The 24,359-nt window shown below is 43.0% G+C and overlaps 1 protein-coding gene across 2 annotated transcripts in view; it reads right to left on the bottom strand.

Annotated features, from left to right (window-relative positions):
* The window catches only part of CFAP97D1 (CFAP97 domain containing 1), a 171,668-nt gene that overhangs the window by 3,211 nt on the left and 144,098 nt on the right, over nt 1-24,359 (bottom strand). For both annotated transcript variants that reach the window (XM_073562904.1, XM_073562905.1), the window contains exon 4: nt 6,680-6,803. In XM_073562904.1, the coding sequence (XP_073419005.1) occupies nt 6,680-6,803 (124 nt within the window). The remainder of the gene's footprint in view (nt 1-6,679; nt 6,804-24,359) is intronic.

Genomic DNA, 24,359 nt, shown 5'->3' with positions numbered 1-24,359 from the left:
ATAAGCCGTCACTTGCTTATTGGCAGAGAAACGAAAGAATAAAAGAGCTGAATGGAGCTGGGTTGAAATACCAAGCTCCAGGGCAATGCTGAACGGGTTAGTTATTGTTCTGTTATTTGTTTCCTGTCATGGATCACACTCCTTGGATATCTCCAAGCTTTTTATTACATGAGACTTGTGAAGCATTCCTCCATTAAAAGATGTCTGCTAACAACTAATCAACAAGTTCTTAAACTCTATCGTACACACATCAACGTAGTGAGACCCCTAGAGGCCACATTATCATATAACATATTGCTGCATCCTTTCTCTTAACTGGAAGAACAATAAAATTAAAAAAAACAATGTATACCATGACCAAGTTAGAGCTATAACATAATATTTCCAGTTAGATATAATCCTTGAGGTGCGCCGGCTTTCTGATAATTCTGCCAGCTCTAGTAACATAAGATGTCACTGTCTACATCTGGTGGTTCTTCTGATCCTGGTAATATGCCTTCTGATATTCTGATATTGCCTGTCTCTGGCCAGAATCCTCACCCTGATGGTCAGCTGTCCCTGTTGGTACTTGACTTGTACTTGCTGCCTCGTTGTCTTGGGTGTCTTCCTTCCTCTGTTAGAATTTCGTAGGACCGAGGTCCTAGTTTCTGGACAACTTTTGCCTTTTGCCAGTGTTTGTCAAATGTGCTGCTTGGCTGCAGCCGAATGTTGTCATTTCTCTGGAGCTCAGGAAGATCCTTTGCAGATTTATTGTAATAGAAAGCTTGCCTATCTTGATTCTTCTGTAATTTAGCTTTGATGTTTCCCAGCAACTTTGGCTTTAACAGATGACTAGCAGTTGGTAAGTGTGTCTTTGTACGCCTACTCATAAGCCTCTGTGCCGGACTGCTGTCTAGGCCTTGAGTGGGTGTGGTTCTATGATCCAGTATATACAGATATACATCAGTACCTGCTTGTTTTGCTTTCTGCATGAGTCTTTTGGCTGTTTTTACTGCTGACTCTGCTTTCCCATTACTCTGAGGATATCTGGGAGAAGACGTCTGGTGTTCAAATTCCCATTACTTGGTGAAGGTTTTACACTCTTCCGAAGTAAACTGCGCCGCATTGTCCGAGAAAACGATATCTGGAATGCCATACCTGGCAAAATGGGCCTTGAGTTTTTTAATCACTGTTCCCGCCCTTGTGTCCTGCAACAAATCAACCTTCCAGAAGTTAGAGAAATAGTCCACTGTAATCAGGTAGTCTTTGTCATTCCATGTCAACAAGTCTGTTCCTGTTTTTGACCATGGCCTATGTGGAATTTCATGTGGTTGCAATGTCTTCTTTGCTTGCTTATCACTGCAGGATGCACATATTTCACATTGTGCTATATAATTTTTAATGTGGTCATTCATACCTGGCCAATAAACAGATTCTCATGCTCGACATAGACATCCTTCCATGCCTAAGTGAGAAGAGTGCATTGTTTTCAGTATGTCTCTTCTGAGAACTTCTGGTATAACAACCCTGTCTCCTTTATAGATGATTCCTTGCTGCACTGACAATTCATCTCTTATGTGGAAGAATGGTGAAACTTCCCTTGGAGCATGTTGCTTGTAAGATGACAGTCTTTAAACTCTGGAGACTTTTATCCTTCTCTGTGAAAGTCTGGTTTTGCTTCAAGTTTTCTTTTGACACTGTAAGATAGTTACACATATTGATGGTTTCAATGTCTTTCTCCTCATCTTTTGTGATAGGAAGGTAAGCTCTGCTTAGCGTATCTGCAATCAGTAAGTCTTTTCCTGGACACTACCCGATGTCAAAATCATATTTCTGAAGTCATAACAGCATACGCTGTAGTCTCTTTGCGGCATTTAGTAGTGGTTTCTTTGTAATGCTCTCCAAAGGTTTGTGATCCGACTGTACTCTTACCCGTCGACCATAGGTGTATTGGTGAAACGTCTCCAACCCAAATACCACAGCCAGTAGTTCCTTCTCAATCTGAGCATATCCCTGCTCTGTTGTTGTAAGGGCTCTGCTTGCAAATGTGATTGGCTGTTTGTTCTGCATTAATGTAGCTCCAAGGCCTTTTTCTGAAGCATCACATTGTACCACTACTTCTTGATCTGGATCAAAATACTTTAGGGTTGCTGCATCTGCAATAGCTTTCTTTACTGATTGGAAAGCAGTCTCCTGGCTTTCCATCCATTCCCAGAGCACATCTTTGTGGGTTACCTGTCTTAGTGGCTCACACGTCTGACAGATGACTGCAAAATTTGGAGAGATAATTTACCATGCCCAAAAATCGTTGTACTCCACAAACATCAGTAGGGTTAGGCAAATCTTGTATTGCTTTCACCTTTTCAGGATCCACTTTTACACCGTTTGAAGTCAGACGATGTCAAATATAAGCCACTTCTGTCATTTTCAGTTTGAATTTGTCCAAGTTCAGCTTTATGTGTTTTGCTCTGCATCTATCCAAAAAATGTATCATCTTCTGATCGTGATCCTTGATTGCAGATTCCATATCTTTACCTTCTCTCACTATTAGTATATCATCTGCTATTGTCTTCACTCCAGGAAGTCCTTCCAAAGCCTACATTAATGTCTGCTGGAACACCTTTGGAGCTGGTTTTAGTCCCATGGGCATTCTCAGCCATTTAAAGCGTCCAAATGGTGAATAAAATGTTGTCAATAAACTTGATTCTTCAGTGAGTGCCACATGCCAAAATCCATTTTTCACATCACATGCAGAAAATATTTTAGCTTTTGATAGATCTGGTAGAACATCATCTAATGTCGGCATTGGGTAATGATTTATTTTCAGCGCCTTGTTGAGTTGCTTAGGATCAATGCATATTCTTAACTTGGCAGATAGTTTCTGCACTATGACCAAACTGCTGATCCAATCTGTGCTCTTATGGACTGGTGCTATCATGCCTCTTCTCTATAAATCTTGCAGTTCTACTTTCAGCAGTTGCATTAGAGCTACAGGCACTCTCCTAGCTAGGAGGGATAGCTAATACTAGAGAAGAGAGAGAGAGGATTCAAAAAAATATAAATAAACTGGAGAAGTGGGCAGCAACTACAGAATGGTTTTTAACAGGGAAAAATGCAAAGTACTACATCTGGGCAATAAAAATGAAAAAAGCATATACAGAATGGGAGGAATAGGGCTAAGCCACAGCACATGTTAAAAAGACTTGGGTATACTAATAGATCACAGACTGAATATGAGTCAACAGTGTGATGCAGCAGCAAAAAAGGCAAATGCAATTTTAAGATGTATTAACAGAAGTATACAGTCTAGATCACGTGAAGTCATTATTTCCCTCTACTCCTCTTTGGTCAGACCTCATCTGGAATATTGTGTCCAGTTTTGGGCACCACATTTTAAAAAAGACATCAACAAACTGGAGCAAGTTCAGAAAAGAGCAACCAGAATGGTGACCGGTCTGCAAACCCTGTCTTATGAGGAAAGGTTGCAGGATTTGGGATTGTTTAGTTTGCAAAAGAGAAGACTGAGAGGAGACTTAATAGCTGTCTACAAATATCTAACGGGCTATCACATTGTAGAAGGATCAACTTTATTCTCATTTGCACAAGGAAAGACTAGAAGCAATGGGATGAAACTGAATGGGAGGAGACACAGATTAGATATTAGAAAAAACTTTTTGACAGTTAGAGTGATCAATGAGTGGAACAAGCTGCCACGAGAAGTGGTAAGTTCTCCTTCAATGGAAGTCTTCAAACAGAGGCTGGACAAACATCTGACTGGGATGATTTAGCGAATCCTGCTTTGAGCAGGGGGTTGGACTAGATGGCCCAGGAGGTCCCTTCCAACTCTACGATACTATGATTCTATCTCCTTGTAGGTAATCTGGTAGGCTGCACGGTGCTGTCAATTTCTAGCCTATATTTAGCTTCAAAGCACCCATCACCTTCAAATAAATCAGCATACTTCGTTTTTATTTTCTGAATATCCAAATTGTGCTCTGCGTTTAGTTTGGGATTTGGTATATCCTGGGAAACGTCAACAGACATAATATTCTGAGACTGTACTTTTATTAAGTCCATTGCCTGAACTGCTTTTACTCCCAATAATGGTACATAGTTACCACCACACAACACGGTAAATTCAACTCTATAACTCTTTCTGTTACATGGGTTCCGTATTTTGAGCTTACATGTCACCAACGGTTTCAGAACACTTTTGCTGTACATCACCAGTACCTTGTCAGTTGGCTCAATAGAAACCTGTTTGTTCAACAGAGCAGATGGAATTACATTGCAGCTTGCTCCACAATCCAGCTGAAATCTAATGGGCTTTTCATCAAACTAGAATGTTGCATAAAGCTGCTTGGCATCCTTGCCTACTGACTGCCTGACTACATTGACTTTCTCTGCTGCAGGCTGCAGTTGTAGCCATGTAATGTCCTCTGCACTGTCAGTGTCTGGTGTCACAGTGTGGAGCTGTCTGTACTGTTTGCCTGGTCCTTGCCTGCAGACAGCAGAGAAATGATTCTTCTTTCCACATGATCTGCAGGTTTCACCATATGCTGAACACTTGGTTTTGTCTCTCTCATATCTTTTCCCACAATACTTGCAGTGGGCAGTGCTTATAGGGGAGCTTGATCTTGTCTTTCCTGTCATAGATACTGCATGTACCTTATCATCATCATTCTCCCTGGTGCCTGCCATCATCTTCAGGCTGTGTTTTGATAGCTCAGCAGCCCTGCAGATTTGCATGCATTTCTCTAAAGGCATGTCTTCCTCTCACAGTAATCTTTCTTTGAGATGACTGTCTCTTATGCCACACACCATTCTGTCTTTGATTAGACTGTCCCTGATCTCTCCGAAGGTAAATTTTGCTGCCTGTCTCTTCAGCTCTGTCAGATATCTGTCCACATTTTCACCATCCTCCTGATGTCTGGTGAAAAAGTTATATCTTTCCACTGTCTCATTCTTCTTTGGGTCACGGTGTTTATCAAATGCCTGCACAATATCTGCTAGGAGGAGGTTGTCTGTGTGAGGGCGTAAGGTGTGGGCTAATTCTCTGCCATTTTCCCCAATAAGGTAATAAAACAGCTTCACTTTTTGTTTGTCATCACTGGGGGCCACTGTGAGATCCACATACAGTGTAAACTCTTCCTTCCAATGTCTTCAAGTCTGGGACAGATTACATGAAGTCACTTCCAGTCCCTGAGGGGGCTTCAGACCAGTCTCCATTTTGCAGTAATGTCAGAGAATCTGTACTTACAAGTGCTGTGATCCTCTGTACAGTCCCAGCCTCACACAAGCTTTGAGGATTTGCAACTTCTGTGCCCAGCTGCCAACATGTTCTGTTATTTGTTTCCTGTCATGGATCACACTCCTTGGATATCTCCAGGCTTTTTATTACATGAGACTTGTGAAGCATTCTTCCATTACAAGATGCCTGCTAACAACAACTAACCAACAAGTTCTTAAACTCTATAGTACACACATCAACGTAGTGAGACCCCCTAGAGGCCACATCATCATATAACATATTGCTACAGTTATGATGATTGTGAGAAGCCATGAAATGAATGGAGAACAAAGCAACCTGTCTGTCTAATCACACTGTACATTTCACCAGACAGACTTTCTTTACAGCTCTCCAGAAAATTAATCACTGGTCTCTTTAACTATTAGAAAATAGGAGTTATAGATGCAATTCATTCATATTGTCCCTATCATATAGTCTAAGAGACAGTCCTAAGGTACAATTCCTCCCCAGTTTGTTGGGCTCATGTGCAACCACACAGGTTTCATATGTGTTATGTCCATCCTTGAAGCTACAGAACTATTATTCTAGTGGTCATATATGGTGCCATATGAAATAATTACACTAAATCAGTATATCATGATGTGCTGTGCTGGGATCAAAATCTTCAAATCAACTCAATCCAAATCAAATATTTGGTTGATGGGACAAGAGATGCTTGTAGTTAAGATCATTACATGCTAATAGTCCTAATAATGATCAGTAACCACCACTATTTGGTGTCCAGTGGAGAATGGACACACAGACAATTTTTTGCATTGGCCACTAAACTATGCCCAAAACAAAATTGTGTTGATTCAAATGACTCCATACAAAATGTTTATAATTCAGGGAACTTTGCCTTGAAAATTACATAACTCCACCCAAAATGTTCATAATCTGCTGCTGAGAAGAGGAGTAAAATTCTGACATTCGATGGAAGTCAACCTTCGTAAGTTAAGTCTTAATCTAAGGAGAAACTTTGCTACAAGTTAACTCCAAATCCAGCAATTTAAGGAATTATTCCAACAATTCAATGAGATTTCTTGACTTCAAAGAATAACACTACACAAGACACCCATGAGTATTCATTAGAGATCTCATCCTCTGCTTATCAGAGAGCGAACAGATGGAAGCGATGCTTTTGTTGTTTTGTGTGGACGATGTTATATGAAAGGTGTTGTATGCAGCTCGTCATACCAAGTGACACTGGCCCAGAAAATACTGATTAATTTTAGCAAAACCACTAATGATGCAGTTACTAGACGCCTCTTGATATGTGCGGTTCAGTACCAATATGATTCATCATGGTCTGAACCTGATTCCTATGATGTTCCCAGGTCATTGGGGGCATCTCCCAAAGGTACTGTTAGCACCATTTATAACACTATTTCAATACATATATCAAATCACCTTCCATTCGCATTCCCATTTCTTGTGATCATAGTATGGCTTGCTATCCAGAATCTTCTTGTGTATTGCCTGGTTCTCTGCTGTAATCCTTACGATTTCTCGGTTTCGTTTGTTGCTATTAATACTATGAAAGAGAAAGAAGTTAAAAGATAAAATCAATAATCATCTGTATTACCTTCCAAACAGGGCAATTTTCTATTTTTTGCTCCTTCATTTTTTACCCTTTCTCTTCCCCTTTCTTCCTTTTTAATTTTTTCATAAGAGGGATTTTTTTGTAGGATGAGTTGTTGTTTTGGTTGACACCATTTTTTATCATTCAATGTACTGGGAAACTGTAAAATAAATTCCAAGTGTGGTGAAAAAAAGCCTGCAATTGATTTTTGGGGTTTGTTTTTATGGCATTCACAGTGGTGTAGAAATGACTTGGCGATATGATTTTCCAGGTAAGTACAATTAGAGATGACAAACTCACGTAGTTTTTTTTAAGAGGTGAAAAAAAATGGGAAATTTGTAAAGATACACAAAATTTGTTTGTCTCCATTTTCCAAGACCAGGAACCGTATGAGGGCTTGTTTGTTGTGTGGCAAGCTTTTCATAGATACAACTTTAGGGTAAAAATGGCATTTTATTTGCTTCTTATTACATTTTTTGGCTCCCATGACCAAAAGCAAAGCAATTCTGACGTTTCAATTCTTTTTGCTTTATGGTGTTTATAACAATCGGGTGAATATATTTGTTATTTTGATTCAGAGATACCAAATATGTTAATTTTTAAAATTTTAAAATGTATTTTTAATCGTAGAAAATAGTGGTGCTTCATATTTAATTCTTTTAATATTTTTTTTATTGTTTTTTAGTTCCCTTTAAGGTCTTGAATCCATGATTATATTGCTGTATATAATTAAAATTGACGTCTTCTATGAAGCCCAGCCACAGTCTGGTCTTCACAGAAGCACCATCATGACACGCACGGGGTATTCAGCAGTCCCCTAGCTCCCATGGCAAATTATGCTGGGCAATACTCCCTGTTTTCGGCCCCAAATGTAAAGTCCAAAGAGAAGCAAGATCAAACTCAATATAACATGCTGGTGCTCTGGGATAAAAAGATATGATCTATGGTAATCCATGATAAAGGCAGTCCCATGTCACTCACCTAATAGTAGTAGTTATTTTTCTTTATTTCATCAAGAAGTGCAATACAGGAATAAACACAGGGAGGACAGACATTATTTGGCTGACAGTCATTGTAAATCATGAGGAAATGACAGCATTTTCTAGGATTACAAAAAATGCAAAAAATTTTTTCTTTTTCCATCAAGGCAGGCCAGCAACATTTCGAACTTGACAAATACCAAAAAGCTTGAAATGTTGTTTGTCTACATAGATGTAAGAATAAAACTTTTTTTTATTTTTTTTATACCCCAGTGAACATGGTAATTTCTTCATATTTCACAACAGGATGAGCATCACTACATTTAAATCCTTTTCAGTGCATCACATGCAATTGAATTAAAAAGCATACGCTAAAACAAAGATGAAAAATTCTATAAGTTAAGTCTATAAAATCAGTATGCTGAAGGAGTTATATTATTACTCTTACAGGAAGGATGACAGGTTATTTCTGTCGTTTAGTCCACATGATTCTAATACTTCCATTTTAATTATCATTTTGGCTCCTCAACGAAACAATGTTGTATGTTTTTCTAAGGCTATGTTCACATCATATTTTAGCCACATGTCAGTGGACTCTGATGCCCTTAAAAACGGGATTCGGGCATATCAGTTGATATTAATAAAGCAGAGAGTCTTTATGCTCTGTCTAACCTAATTTTCAGCAGTGTCTGACTTTTTGAGGTGGGGATCCCGCTTTTGTGCGCCACTCAAAAATGGACACTGCTGAAAATGAGGTCAGATAGAGCACAAAATGACTCCATCTGCTTTATTAATGTCAATTGCTCTGTCACTTTGTCGGCAGATATACATGAATCCCATTTTTGGGGGAGATTCCTGTGTTCAGCTGTGCTCGGTTAGCCACTCCTTTCCCCTACAAAGTCTGGGCTCTACTACCTAGTCCTTGTCAGAGTTAGCACTTGCTGCATGACAATAGGAGGGAGAGAGGCAGGTTTGAGAATGAGTGCTGGAGGAGTTAGAAGCAACTGTTTGGTTTGTACGCTTGGTAATTCCTTATCCTTTCCGGTTTTGCTTTCTTCCCCTTTCTGCATACCTTGGTGGATTCCTCTGTTATATATGATTGAATATTTTGTGTGTGTGGAGTTTTCAGTTTACCCTTGTGTTTGTTACCCTGTTTGTCGGGTTGGGGTACTACGGTGCATAGTAGCACCCCGCTTGACAGATGAATGGCTAACTTAGGAGATAAGGCAAGGGCGGAGGCCCTGGTATCTTCACCATCTGAAGTATCCCGGGGAACAGGATGAGCTAGAGTGCCCCCTAATGTTAGGGCCAGGAAAGAATCCCCAGGTCCCAGGTCACTTGACAGCTATGTCATGACACATGGAATGACTTTGGTGTTGGTTTTAAATCCTTAATTCAATTTTACTTGTGACTTTGATATCGACCTGTGACAAGTTTATCCCTCAAGGTGTTACACCTTCTAGTTGACACAAGTGGCAGGAGTTTTACCTGTTTAGTGAAATCCTCATCCGCTTCAATTAAATGCCAATATTTACAGATATTATTTATTATCATTACTTATTATTATAGCGCCATTTATTCCGTGGCGCTTTACATGTGAGGAGGGGTATATATAATACATACAAGTACAGTAATCTTAATCATTACAAGTCATGACTGGTACAGGATGAGAGAGGACTCTGCCCGCGAGGGCTCACAAACTACAAGGGATGGGTGAGGATGCAGTAGGTGAGGGTAGAGCTGATCATGCAGTGGTTTGGTGGATCGGTGATTACTGCAGGTTGTAGGCTTTTCGAAAGAGGTACGTCTTCAGGTTCTTTTTGAAGGTTTCCATGGTTGGCGAGAGTCTGATATGTTGTGGTAGAGAGTTCCAGAGTAAGGGGGATGCGCGGGAGAAATCTTCTATGCGATTGTGTGAAGAGGCGATAAGAGGGGAGTACAGGAGGAGATCTTGTGAGGATCGGAGGTTTCGTGCAGCTAAGTACCGGGAGTCGAGGTCACAGATGTATGGAGTATAGAAAAAGAAACGTGGCACAGCTGGTGCGGTGCTCAGGTAGGATCCCAAACCAATAGTGCAAATAAGTAAAACCTGGCACTCAACTTGTTTAGCTGATTTAGTAGAAATTTTATTGAATAGTCAGTGGTAAAAATAGACGTTTCGGTCTAACTCGACCTTCATCAGTATACCGACTACTATAATGAATGAGTCCTGAAGAAGGGATTTAAATATTATTGTCCTCTCTGAGCCTATGGTATCACCTGTTGGACTTTCTCAATGTTATGTGCCGTGTCACTTAGAGTGATTACCTTCTCAGTGAAGAGCACATTGTGTGGTATGCATGATTTCCATTTCAGAGTGAATGTTGCTGTCCTGGTCTAATCTCTGTATCCACCGCTGAGAGCTGACCGCTCTTCTTCTAATTCTGTTTTGTCCATATTAAGTTTTAGAAATCTAGCAGAGAAGAAGGATGAACTAGCAGACAGACATTGAGGGATTCTGTTTAGTAGGGAGATGATATCTGGTCCACAGATGTAGATCTGTGTGTCATCAGCATAGAGGTGAAGAGGTGATGCTGAAAGCCATGAGATTCTATGAGCTGTCCAAGGCCGAAGGGGTAAATGGAGAAGAGCAGGGGCCCTAGAATTGAACTTTGCGGGACTCCGACAGATAGGGGGCGCGTTCAGGAGGGTGTGTGGGAGTGGGTGACGCTGAATGTCCGTTCTGTTAGGTATGACGCAAACCAAGATAGGGCCAAGTCTGTGATACCAAGAGATGAGAGGGTCTGTAGTAAAAGGGAATGGTCCACTGTGTCAAAGGCAGAGGAAAGGTCCAGGAGGAGGAGGGCAGAGTAGTGTGGCTCGGCCTTGGCGGCTAGTAGGTCATTGGTGACCTTAGGCAGATATTAATATTATCCGCTTTGGAACTATATTTGAAGGGAAAAAAAAGAAGGAAAAAAATTATCTTTTATTGTTCTATTTTTTTCCTCCTTGAATGCAATAATGAGTTGATATCCTGATTAAACAACTTAGTAATGGCTTTGGAGATAACTGTTTCAGAATAGTCTCTACCACATATCCTGTCAATCAATTCAAGTAATTTCTCTTATGCATTATTGATCCTTCTGAACCTAAGGAAATGTCAAAAAGGGACTGAATATAGTCCGCGTGCTATCTGTCTCCTCTATTTTTATTCCTGTTTTGCACTTTTAGTGGATGAGTGTAATGGGACTGCCCTTAAATTGTATTAAATCAACTTTCCTTGAACATTTTACAGATACGTCTTACTTAAAAGCAACAGATTCACAGACTTTACCTAGTCAATGTATGAACATGTTGTCAATTTTGCCAATAACACAACAGTAAAAATAGCAATTGACCACTAGACAACCATTACATACAGAAGTTAGGTCTGTGGTGGAGCTTTTTGATGTTCTAAAATCCTTGACTTGGGCACCAAAATGACGCTGACAAGAAAGCACTGTAAACTGCTTTACACCAAATGTGTTTTCATATGTTGTGCATAATTATCTATTACTACATATATAGTGCTTATTATAAATGTATACAACCCTTTTGAAAAGTAAAGTTTTAATCAATATCTTACTGAACACAAGAACAATTTCCAAAATTTTGACAAGATTGAGGTATTATACAATATTTTTTAAACCCATAACATAAAAGCAAGGTTGAAAAATACAGGGTGGGCCATTTATATAGATACACCTAAATAAAATGGGTATGGTTGGTGATATCAACTCTCTGTTTGTGGCACATTAGTATATGGGAGGGGGAAAGCTTTTCAAGATGGGTGGTGACCATGGCAGCCATTTTAAAGTTGGCCATTTTGGATCCAACTTTATTTTTCAATGGGAAAAGGGTCAAGCGACACATCAAACTTATTGAGAATTTCACAAGAAAAACAATGGTGTGCTTGGTTTTAATGTAACTTTATTCTTTCATGAGTTATTTACAAGTTTCTCTGTGTTTACAGCCACTGACAGGAGCGGATAGAAATTGTGTTGATGTCTGATGAACACAGTACCCGGGTCATTGCAGCAGGATTCAATGCAAGACACCTTATGCAAGAAAACTATCACCATTCCTATTTTATTTAGGTGTATCCAGCCTGGATGTCTCTGTGAGATGGTTGCAGTTCATTCTTTGTTAATTTTTTTTAATCACTTTTGCTACATTGTTCTGACTGAAAATTAAAGCTGATATTCTTGTAGCTTTCACCTTTCTCTCTCATGTCTTGAGACAATTCTCTTCCACTGTTGCAAACTTGCAAATAAAGTTCGTGGAGCCTCATTTAAGAGTCTCAAACATGGGACTAGCCAGATCTTCCTCCAGGGAAGGACCCAGCCAAGGAGTGGCTCCTTTCGGAAACCACCATTACCATCATATTAAGTGGCCCTTTAAGTCAATATCCGGCTCTTTATGAGTTTACAGATATGACAAGGGAAATACCAAGGCCAGGTATCCATCCACAGACAGCTGTTTCGGGGTGTTGCCCCTCATCAGTGTGGAGTAGGATTCTGGCTAGGTGGGAGCAATGCTTAGTAGACCAACATCACGAAACAATCACTGACCTCAGGGAGACCAGTCAAAGAAAACACTGCGGCAGCCGGCAAAGTGAAATCCTAGGTGCATTGCTCCCTGGGAAAAACAAATATGCAAATAAAGTCCGTGGAGCCTCATTTAAGAGTCTCAAACATGGGACTAGCCAGATCTTCCTCCAGGGAAGGACTCAGCCAAGGGTCAGCGTTGCATTGCTAGTAGTGTTGAGCTTTCCGATACCGCAAGTATCGGGTATCGGCCGATATTAGCTGTATCGGAATTCCGATACTGACTTCCGATACTTTTTTCATATCGGATACCGGAATCAGAAGTTCCCATAATGCTATCAGCCCGCTCGCTTTGATTCAGCCAATGGGATTCCTCAGAAGTGTGAGCACATCCTGTTAGGCATGTAGGCAAGTTAACTATTGGCATGGCTGTGATTGGCTGCTGAAATGATGTCATGATGCACTATAAAAGCTACTGCCACCGCCACTTCTGGTCACTCTGCTGTGAATTAAGTTAGGGACAGGATGCTGTTGAAGACTGTGAGGGACAGTTAGAAATAGCGATTCTCAAAACAATATTGTGCTTTACCCAGGCTACATAAACCACCACTGTAGCTTGCTTTTCCCTAGCAGCAGTGTTCACAGCTGTCTGCAAGGGCTGTGTGAGTGCAGCTCACGCTGTGGAGTGGGTCCTGCAGCCATGTCTGGTTGTAGGCCGCCCAGTGTGCCTCACTGCTGCCTCATACATATTTTTCTTTTTGAGCTGCTTATTTTTAAAAAATTCTATCTAGTGTGCTTCCATCCATATCCATATACGTTGGTTGCAAACACTAGTAGTAGACAGCGGAGCCTTTCTGCAGCCTTTCAGTGCTAGTGCCCACTTAGCTGCACTGTTCACGGCTGTCTGAGAGGTCTCTGACTGCGTGTGAGTGCAGCTCACACTGAGTAGTGTGTCCTGCAGCTACGTCTGGTTGTAGGCCGATCAGCGTGTCACTGCCTCACACATTTTTCTTTTATGGCAGCTCATTTTTTCTCCTATTAGTGTGCATCCATCCGTATCCATATATGGTGGTTGCAAACACTCTAGGAGTACACAGCGGAGCCTTTCTGCAGCCTGTCAGTGCTAGTGCCCACTTAGCTGCACTGTCCACGGCTGTCTGAGAGGTCTCTGACTGTGTGTGAGTGCAGCTCACGCTGAGTAATGTGTCCTGCAGCTACGTCTGGTTGTAGGCTGCTCAGCGAGCGTCACTGCCTCACACATATATTTGTTTAATTGCAGCTCATTTTTTCTTCTCCTATTAGTGTGCATCCATCCATATCCATCTACATTGGTTGGTTGCAAACACTATATAGGAGTAGATAGAGGAGCCTTTTTTCTGGCTTGTGCCCTTCAGCTGCAGCCAGATTAGTATTACCCAATTTTTTTGGAGCCTCTTCTTTTGCATTGTAGGTTACCTGCCTGCATTGTAATAGCTCCAGAAAGTTGGTGATACTCTGACTTTCAAATCTTTGGTCACATCCTTTTAGTTCTTTTCCCCCAAAAAAAACAACAAAGTTCACCAAACACAACATTTGAAAGTTGTGTGGGCCACATTAGCTCCCATTAAAGTGTAGGCGACACACACACTTCATAAAATTAGTGTTTCTTATACCTGTAACCAGCTGTTCAGGAATAAGCACACTAAGGTCCCCCTTTGTACTTTTCTGCCTATCTTTCTCAGTCTAGCAAGATGAAGAAGACAGGGAGTAATGCACTTGGCCGTGGGCGTGGAGTTTCAGCAGGGAGAGGACGTGGGTATTCTGCAGGGAGAGGATGTGGGGATTCTGCAGGGAGAGGACGTGGGGATTCTGTGCTTGCTGTTGGCACCAGTGAGTCAGCATCCCCCAGTTTTAGCAGGCAACAGTCATTTATGCGCAGCTTTGTAGGACCTCACTGTACCCCACTGCTGCGGGAGGAACAAATTGAAGCCGTTGTCGGATGGATGGCAGCTAACGCATCGACTTCAATTACTTCCACATCCTCTCAGGGCCAGAGCACCGAAGAGCAACCATCTGTCTCTTCACCACCTGCCAAAGTGCCCAGGCAGTCAGAGACCCCTGGACAGGAGCCATCACAGTCTCTACTTCTGTTCTCGGAATCTGTTGGTTTGGAAAGAGGGGGCCAGCCAAGCAGCATTCCAGAATGTGAAGAAGAGGGAGCATGCAGTGATGCGCAACTTCTTTGTCCCTCTGAATCTGAAGAGGCGGGTGGGCCAGTGCCTATGGTCAGCACACCTCAGTACGCATCAGATGATGACGAGACTCAGTTACCACTTTCTGGTGCATACGGTTCTGGCGAGACAACCCAGGAGAAGCAGGTGTTTGAAGAGGGGAGTGTAGATGATGAGGTCCTTGACCCATCATGGCGTGAGGAACAGGAAGGTGGTGGAAGCAGCTCTGAGGAAGAGATTCCCCGAACAGCCAAAACCGGAGGGAGAGGGAGGGGGCAGACTTGGTTGCCTGTAGCCTCCACTTCGGCACCCGTTAGGAGCATTCCACTTTCAAAAGGCAAAAAGGGCGCTCCCAAGGCTTGCAGTGCATTTTCCTTTTATGACACAGTTGCAGATGACATTTGCTTTGTCAAATACAAGCTGTGTCATCAGAGAGTCAAAAGAGGGAAAAATGTCAGCAACTTCAATACCACTAATATGTGGAAACATGTGCGGACCAAGCACAAGGTGGTTACACAGACACACTGAAGACGTAGGCCAACGTACAGCACCACCTACCACCTCTTCATCTCGTGTTGGGGCCTCTTCCTCCAGCTCACACACAGCTGGTTCGGCTTCCTCACAGGATCGCCAAGGAAGAACCTCTGGCACTGTTGTCCGGAGACCCTGTGACATTCCACCCACAGCACCACATTCCAAGTCATCCTCACACTCCCAGGCCACTCGGCAGCCATCGGTAGCACAGGCATGGGAGAAAAGGCGGCCATACTCGGCAAACCATCCCCGAGCACAGGCTCTGAATGCTGGCATTGCCAAACTACTGGCCCTTGAAATGCTGTCATTCAGGCTGGTGGAGTTACTGTGGCTCATTCCCGTCAGTTGATCCCCTGATGTGTGTCCGGCAAGGTCTCCTGCTCTGTCCACATTCACATTACTAGTAGTGTGAATGAGGACTGAGCAGGAGAGCTTGCCAGACACACATCAGGGGATCAACAGATGGGACTGAGCCACAGTTACACAGGAACAAGTGTGGATTGTGCAGACGCCACTTCACAGCTGTAACTGGCGGGGTTGTTGGCCAGGGGAAATACTAGAGACAGTGGAGCCGGAGGCCATAGTGGAGCACGGTGACAATCAGTAGTAGTCTACAACCTCTATAAAACCAGCTGCAAGTTGTCCTCCGCCTGCTGCATGCTTCATCCTGGGCTACAACACAGCCAGTTGTAGCCTGGAAGTGCCGTCCGCACAGATAGAAACACTCGCTCCTGTGTTAGTGGGGTTCAGTAACGCCAGCTGTTCCCCTGCTGTGTGGACGGCAAAGTCTCCAGCTGCCTCCAAACTCACACTACAACGCTTTTTCTCCTCGCTCCAAGTAGGCCTCAGCCTGCTCGGAGCGTTGATTCTGGGCTACAACACAGCCAGTTGTAGCCTGGAAGTGCCGTCCGCACAGATAGAAACACTCGCTCCTGTGTTAGTGGGGTTCAGTAATGCCAGCTGCTCCCCTGCTGTGTGGACGGCAAAGTCTCCTGCTCCATCCACATTCAAACTACAACTGATTTTTAACCCTGCTCCACTTAGGCCTCTGGCTCCACTGTCTCTAGTATCTCCCCTGGCCTCCAACCCCACCAGTGACAGCTCTGAAGTGGCGTCAGCACAATCCACACTTGTTCCTGTGTTACTTGGCCTCAGTCACGTCAGTTGATCCCCTGATGTGTGTCCGTAAAGGTCTCCTGCTCTGTCCACATTCCCATTACTAGTAGTGTGAATGAGGACAGAGCAGGAGACCTTGCCGGACACACATCAGGGGATCAACTGACGGGACTGAGGCCAAGTAACACAGGAACAAGTGTGGATTGTGCTGACGCCACTTCAGAGCTGTCACTGGCGGGGTTGGAGGCCAGGGGAAATACTAGAGACAGTGGAGCCAGAGGCCTAAGTGGAGCATGGTTACAATCAGTAGTAGTCTACAACCTCTATAAAACGTGCTGCAAGTTGGCCTCAGCCAACTCCATGCTTCATCCTGGGCTACAACACAGCCAGTTGTAGCTTGGAAGTGCCGTCCACACAGATAGAAACACTCGCTCCTGTGTCTGTGGGGTTCAGTAACGCCACCTTTTCCCCTGCTGTGCGGATGGCAAAGTCTCTTGCTGCCTCCAACATGGCTAGTCCCGTGTTTGAGACTCTTAAATGAGGCTCCACGGACTTTATTTGCATATTCGTATTTCCCAGGGAGCAATGCACCTAGGATTTCACTGATTGAGCGCCTCTACCGGCTGCCGCAGTGTTTTCTTTGACTGGTCTCCCTGAGGTCAGTGATTGTTTTGTACTGTTGCAAGCTTGAAATGGGAAGGGGTTTCTTTGTTAAGTAACGCCTTCTTATAGTTAGTTGTATGCTCAAGTTCTGTTTAACGAATAATTAGATTTAGCTGTGGTTGAACTCTTGTTAATTAGAATTATGTAGTCTAAACTTTAGTTTTACTCCTAAGACTTTCATTGGGGTGTACCTATTTTTATAACATGGTCTTGAATTGAATTCGTGAGGACAAATTAGTTTTTTGGATGTGCAAAATAACAAATTTTGTTTGCAATCAGTGGCAGTATTTTGTAATATGGTATCCCATAGAAATTGTTGATTCTGAAAGGAAACCAAAGGTTTTCTGACAAATCTGTTGGGGTGTACTCATTTATGCTGAGCACTGTAAGAGCAACCTATTTTTCTAAGTATTGACTAGGAGCCATGTGTAGCACCTCTTGCATGTTGTTCACCAGTTCTTGGCCGCTGCAGAGATGCACAAGTGTCACCACTACCATTTCAGGGTTGGCACTGAGTTAGAAAAAGTGGAATATCTGTCATAACCTATGTAAGGGTCTGAAAGGGATGTGGGATGCAGTGATGGGACACAGGCAGAGCAAGGGCTAACAGGTTTATTTACAGGGGAATGTACTCCACGCAGGGAGTGAGGGATTGTAGGGTGATAAGGAATGGGGCAGAACTGGGAGAGAAGCAGGGTAGGTCAGGGACGAACGAAAGTTCAGTGATAAAGAGGTGAAACTTATCAGTCTGTAGTCTTCTAGGGTGCAGCTCCTCAGGGTTCCAGCGGTGGCACTGACAACAGCGGCGCGATGTCCTTTCCGGTGGGGCCAAGTAAATGACAATGCCCCATCTTCTGGTGACAGTAGTTGGTCTCCAGTACCTTCCACTGTCCCTAGTCCATATACTGTAGTGGCTAAATAATGGTAAGGGCCACAGTCCTGTACAAGCCCAGAGTGGCTCCGCAGGTATACGAAGGCCAAGTCAAGTCACAAGTGTCTGGGGCCTGAGATTTACTAGCACAGTCAGGGTGTAGGTTATGGTCACACTACCGGTCTCTTTCAGGTGGCACATGCACGGTACTCACGATCCTGAAGTGTCTGGCTCCTGGCTTTATGTCGGTCACCGGGCACACACTGCCCGTCTCTCTCTCTGGTCCCCACGGTTGGCGGCGGGCGACAGCGGTCGCTGGTCTGTGTGGGGCTGGTGCTCCCCGGATGGAGCACTTCTCTCTCTTGCTGCTGCAACACCCGGCTCAGCTCTGCTCTGTGTGCAAGGCTCTGCTGACACAGCTCTGTCCATCACAGCTCTCTCTGCTGGCGACGGGGGCTCCTTCTATATGGCCCGTCGCCACACCGGTACTCTCTGGTGGGGGAAGCAGAGTGCGCTGCTCATGGCTAGAGTTGAGCGATACCGTCCGATACTTCAAAGTATCGGATCGGAATGGATCGGCCGATCTTAAAAAAAAGTATCGGTATCGCCGATTCCGATACCGGAAGTCCCATTCAAGTCTATGGGACTTCCGGTATCGGAATAAGAAAAACCCTGTTTTTCCCTTGTACAGCCTCTCTGGGGTCTGTACGGGCCTTTCGGGGGGCTGTGCCGGCCTGCCAGGGGGTCTGTGCAGGCTCCGGTGGTCTGTGCCGGCCTGCCGGGGGGCTGTGCCGGCCTGCCGGGGGGGCTGTGCAGGCTCCGGTGGGCTGTGCCGGCCTGCCGGGGGGCTGTGCAGGCTCCGGTGGGCTGTGCCGGCCTGCCGGGGGGCTGTGCCGGCCTGCCGGTGGTCTGTGCAGGCTTCGGGGGTCTGTGCAGGCATCGTCCGATGGGACTACAAGTCCCATCGGGCGATCCCTGCTACCATGACAGTGATTGACACATTAGCCAATGATGGGACAGTAGTAGTCCCATCATCCGGCTAATGTGTTGAATGTAAAAAAAAAAAAAAATTACATGCTACATACATGCTACATTCATACTACATACATGCTACATTCATACTACATATATACTACATGCAACATACATACTACATGTATACTACATGCATGCAACATGCATACTACATATATACTACATGCATGCAACATGCATACTACATATATACTACATGCTACATACATACTACATATATGCTACATATATACTACATGCATGCTACATACATACTGCATGCTACATACATACTACATATATACTACATGCATGCTACATACATACTACATATATACTACATACATACTACATGCATGCTACATGCATGCTACATACATACCACATACATACTACATACATACTACATACATACTACATGCTACATACATACTACATATATACTACATGCATGCTACATACATACTACATGCTACATATATACTACATGCTACATACATACTACATGCATGCTACATACATACTACATACATACTACATGCATGCTACATACATACTACATGCTACATACATACCACATACATACTACATATATACTACATGCATGCTACATACATACTGCATGCTACATGCATGCTACATACATACTACATACATACTACATGCTACATACATACCACATATATACTACATACATACTAAATACAATACATTCATACAATACATACATAGACATACAGTACATATAACATAGAGTAACATACTTACCAATACTTGTCACATTGTTCCCCGAAGCCATTGTCTTTTAAAGGAATAAATATTAACATAACAAACCACAAAAATACTCACCCACGATCCGAAGCAGTCCACGAGTGTGTCCCACGACGATCTTGGGTAGAGAACTGCAGCATCAGCTGATGCCACCGTTCTCTACGGGCTGCAGGAATCCAATGACGGAAGGTAGGGGTAGGTATCCTTCCGCACTGTATTCCTCCGCCACTTAAAAAAAAAAAAGTCCCTAGTCTCACTTTATGCCATTGCTGTGTGGGAATTTCCCACGCAGCAATGGCATAAAGTGAGACTAGGGACTTTTTTTTTTTTAAGTGGCGGAGGAATACAGTGCGGAAGGATACCTACCTTCCGTCATTGGATTCCTGCAGCCCGTAGAGAACGGCGGCATCAGCTGATGCTGCAGTTCTCTACCCAAGATCGTCGTGGGACACACTCGTGGACTGCTTCGGATTGTGGGTGAGTATTTTTGTGGTTTGTTATGTTAATATTTATTCCTTTAAAAGACAATGGCTTCGGGGAACAATGTGACAAGTATTGGTAAGTATGTTACTCTATGTTATATGTACTGTATGTCTATGTATGTATTGTATGAATGTATTGTATGTAGTATGTATGTAGTATATATGTGGTATGTATGTAGCATGTAGTATGCATGTAGTATGTATGTAGCATGCATGTAGCATGCAGTATGTATGTAGCATGCATGTAGTATATATGTAGTATGTATGTGGTATGTATGTAGCATGTAGTATGTATGTAGCATGCATGTAGTATGTATGTAGTATGTATGTAGCATGCATGTAGTATGTATGTAGCATGTAGTATATATGTAGCATGTAGTATGTATGTAGCATGCATGTAGCATGCATGTAGTATGTATGTAGTATGTATGTAGTATGTATGTAGTATGTATGTAGCATGTAGTATGTATGTAGCATGCATGTAGTATGTATGTAGCATGTAGTATGTATGTAGCATGCATGTAGTATGTATGTAGTATGTATGTGGTATGTATGTAGCATGTAGTATGTATGTAGCATGCATGTAGTATATGTGGTATGTATGTAGCATGCATGTAGTATGTATGTAGTATGCATGTAGTATGTATGTAGTATATATGTGGTATGTATGTAGTATGTATGTAGCATGCAGTATGTATGTAGCATGCATGTAGTATATATGTAGTATGTATGTAGTATGTATGTAGCATGCATGTAGTATGTATGTAGCATGCATGTAGTATGTATGTAGCATGCATGTAGTATGTATGTAGCATGCATGTAGTATGTATGTAGTATGTATGTAGTATATATGTAGTATGTATGTAGTATGTAGTATGTATGTAGCATGTAGTATATATGTAGTATGTATATAGTATGTATGTAGCATGTATGTAGTATGTATGTAGCATGCATGTAGTATATATGTTATGTATGTAGCATGCATGTAGTATGTATGTAGTATGTATGTAACATGCATTATGTATGTAGTATATATGTGGTATGTATGTAGTATGTATGTAGCATGCAGTATGTATGTAGCATGCATGTAGTATATATGTAGTATGAATGTAGCATGTAGTATGTATGTAGCATGCATGTAGTATGTATGTAGTATTTTTTTTTTTTTTTTTTTTTTTTTTTTAACATTTAACACATTAGCCGGATGATGGGACTACTACTGTCCCATCATTGGCTAATGTGTCAATCACTGTCATGGTAGCAGGCATCGCCAGATGGGACTTATAGTCCCATCGGACGATGCTTGCACAGACCCCCGGACATCAGCACAGCCCCCCGGCAGGCCGGCACAGCCCCCCGGCAGGCCGGCACAGCCCCCCGGCAGGCCGGTACAGACCCCCACAGGGTGCACAGACCACCGGCAGGCCGGCACAGCCCCCCGGCAGGCCGGTACAGACCCCGGGCAGTCCACACAGCCCCCCGGCAGGCCGGCACAGCCCCCCGGCAGGCCGGTACAGACCCCGGGCAGTCCACACAGCCCCCCGGCAGGCCGGCAGAGACCCCCGGAAGGCCCGAAATGACGGCGCATCATGATGCGCACACACCGCGCATCATGATGACGTCAGGCTGTCAATCAACTTTGAACTTCCGATTCCGATGCCGACTTCCGATATTGAAAAAATATCGGAAGTCTGTATCGGAATTCCGATACAGCAAGTATCGGCCGATACCCGATACTTGCGGTATCGGAATGCTCAACACTACTCATGGCTCTACACGCTGCTCTCTGCGCTGCTCCCTGCTGGCGCCAGACTGCCCCACTTCACGCGTTTCCTTTTATGCCTCTGCTACTGCGCACCATTTTTTGGCTCTCCCCGCCCCCTCCTGTCAGCAGGAAGCTCCGTCTCTCTCCTCCTTCCCCCCTGCAGCAGGGGAAGGTCCTCCTCACCCAGGCTTCCCCCTGGGAACAGAGGATGCAGCCTTCCCAGTTCCGGACCCGGCATGCAGGTACCCACGGTCCGGTCTATCTCCTTATCTCCTTACACCTACCAAGAGCAAATAGGGTCTTATCTGGGTAACAAATTAAATAGAAATGCACAAAATGTGCTCACCTGATTTGGTTGTGTGCATACAACCACTTAAAGAGCTCGAGGCTGCTGCAGACCCATAAAGAGATGAATACATAAAAGAAGGGGCAAATGGCATTTTTATATTGGAAATATAAAAACCTCAAGAAGGCTGATTAATCTAATCAAATTCATCAATTCAAGGAAAACTAAAGCAACAATCTCGCTCGATGCTGAAAAAGCCTTCGCCGCCTAAACTGGAAATATCTAATCGCCACCCTCAAAAAATTCGGTTTCCACCCAGAATTTATCACAAGCTCTCTATGCTAACCCCTCGGCAAAAATCTATGTGAACAACCACGTATCACAACCCTTTCAAATTGCAAACGGCATGAGACAGGGCTGCCCATTATCCCCTCTCCTATTCGTCCTAGCCATGGAACCCCTAGCTCAACTAATTAGTGAGGATCCCGATATACAGGGTATAAAAGCTGGACGTAAAGACAAAGTCAGCTTATAAGCTGACGACATAATATTAACTATATCGAAACCAGCCAAGTCCATCACAAAAAATCCAAGACCTGCTGTCTAAATTTTCTAAAGTGTCCTACTTTAAAGTAAACTAACTAAAATCCAAAATACTTCCCTTAAATCTAGACGACACCCAAATCGAAAAAATCAAACATCTATCCCCCTGGAGCTGGACGTTTGAGCATATTACCTACCTGGGGTATTGCTTCCCTGATTCCACTTAACATGAATTCCCTCAATAAAACTATCTCCGATGATATGCATACCTACGGTGAAAAAAGCCTGTTGTGGTGGGGCAAAATCATCACTTTCAAGGCATATATCCTCCCCAAAATACTATATGTTTTTAGGTCGCTACCCCTGCCTATCTCTACTTCTTTCTTAACAAGCTTACAAATCAGAACCAACAACTTCATATGGGGAGGTAAGAAGGCAAGGGTCGCTACAAACATCCTCTACAGTAACAGGAGATTCAGTGGAGCTGACCTGCCAAATATATCGGCATATTACTCCTCATTTTTAATTAACCCCTTCACCCCAAGGGTGGTTTGCACGTTCATGACCGGGCCAATTTTTACAATTCTGACCACTGTCCCTTTATGAGGTAATAACTCTGAAACGCTTCCATGGATCCCGGTGATTCTGACATTGTTTTCTCGTGACATATTGTACTTCATGTTAGTGGTAAAATTTCATTCAAATAACTTGCATTTATTTGTGAAAAAAATGGAAATTTGGCGAAAATTTTGAAAATTTCGCAATTTTCCAACTTTAAACTTTTATGCCCTTAAATCACAGAGATACGGCACACAAAAAACTTGATAAGTAACATTTCCCACATGGTTACTTTACATCAGCACAATTTTTGAACCAAAATTTTTTTTTGTTAGGAAGTTATAAGGGTTAAAAATTGACCAGCGATTTCTCATTTTTGCAACACCATTTTATTTTTACGGACCACATCACATTTGAAGCCACTTTGAGGGGTCTACATGATAGAAAATACCCAAAAGTGACACCATTCTAAAAACCACCCCTTAAGGTGCTCAAAACCACATTCAAGAAGTTTATTAACCCTTTAGGTGCGTCACAGGAATTTTTTGAATATTTAAAAAAAAATGAACATCTAACTTTTTTTCACAAAAAAAATACTTCAGGTTCAATTTTTTTATTTTACCAAGGGTAACAGGAGAAATTGGACTGCAAAAGTTATTGTGCAATTTGTCCTGAGTATGTTGATACCTGATATGTGGGGGGAACCACTGTTTCGGCGCATGGCAGAGCTCAGAAGGGAAGGAGTGCCGTTTGACTTTTTCAATGCAAAATTGGCTGGAATTCAGATCGGACGCCATGTCACGCTTGGAGAGCCCCTGATGTACCTAAATAGTGGAAACCCCCCACAAGTGACCCCATTTTGGAAACTAGACCCCCCAAGGAACTTATCTAGTTATGTGGTGAGAACTTTGAACCCACGAGGGCTTCACAGAAGTGTATAACGTACAGTGGTACAATTAAAAAATCACATTTTTTCCAAAAAAATTATCTTTTCACCCCCAATTTTTATTTTCCCAAGGGTAACAGGAACCTAAAAGTTATTGTGCAATTTGTCCTGAGTACGATGATACCCCACATGTGGGGGTAAATCACTATTTGGGCACGTGGCAGAGCTCGGAAGGGAAGCAGCGCCATTTGACATTTTTGGCTG

The sequence above is a fragment of the Dendrobates tinctorius genome, unplaced genomic scaffold (assembly GCF_039654945.1).
Source record: "Dendrobates tinctorius isolate UK_male_01 unplaced genomic scaffold, ASM3965494v1 ptg000370l, whole genome shotgun sequence".
Classification (NCBI taxonomy): domain Eukaryota; kingdom Metazoa; phylum Chordata; class Amphibia; order Anura; family Dendrobatidae; genus Dendrobates; species Dendrobates tinctorius.
This window is presented reverse-complemented; position numbering and strand designations above follow the sequence as displayed.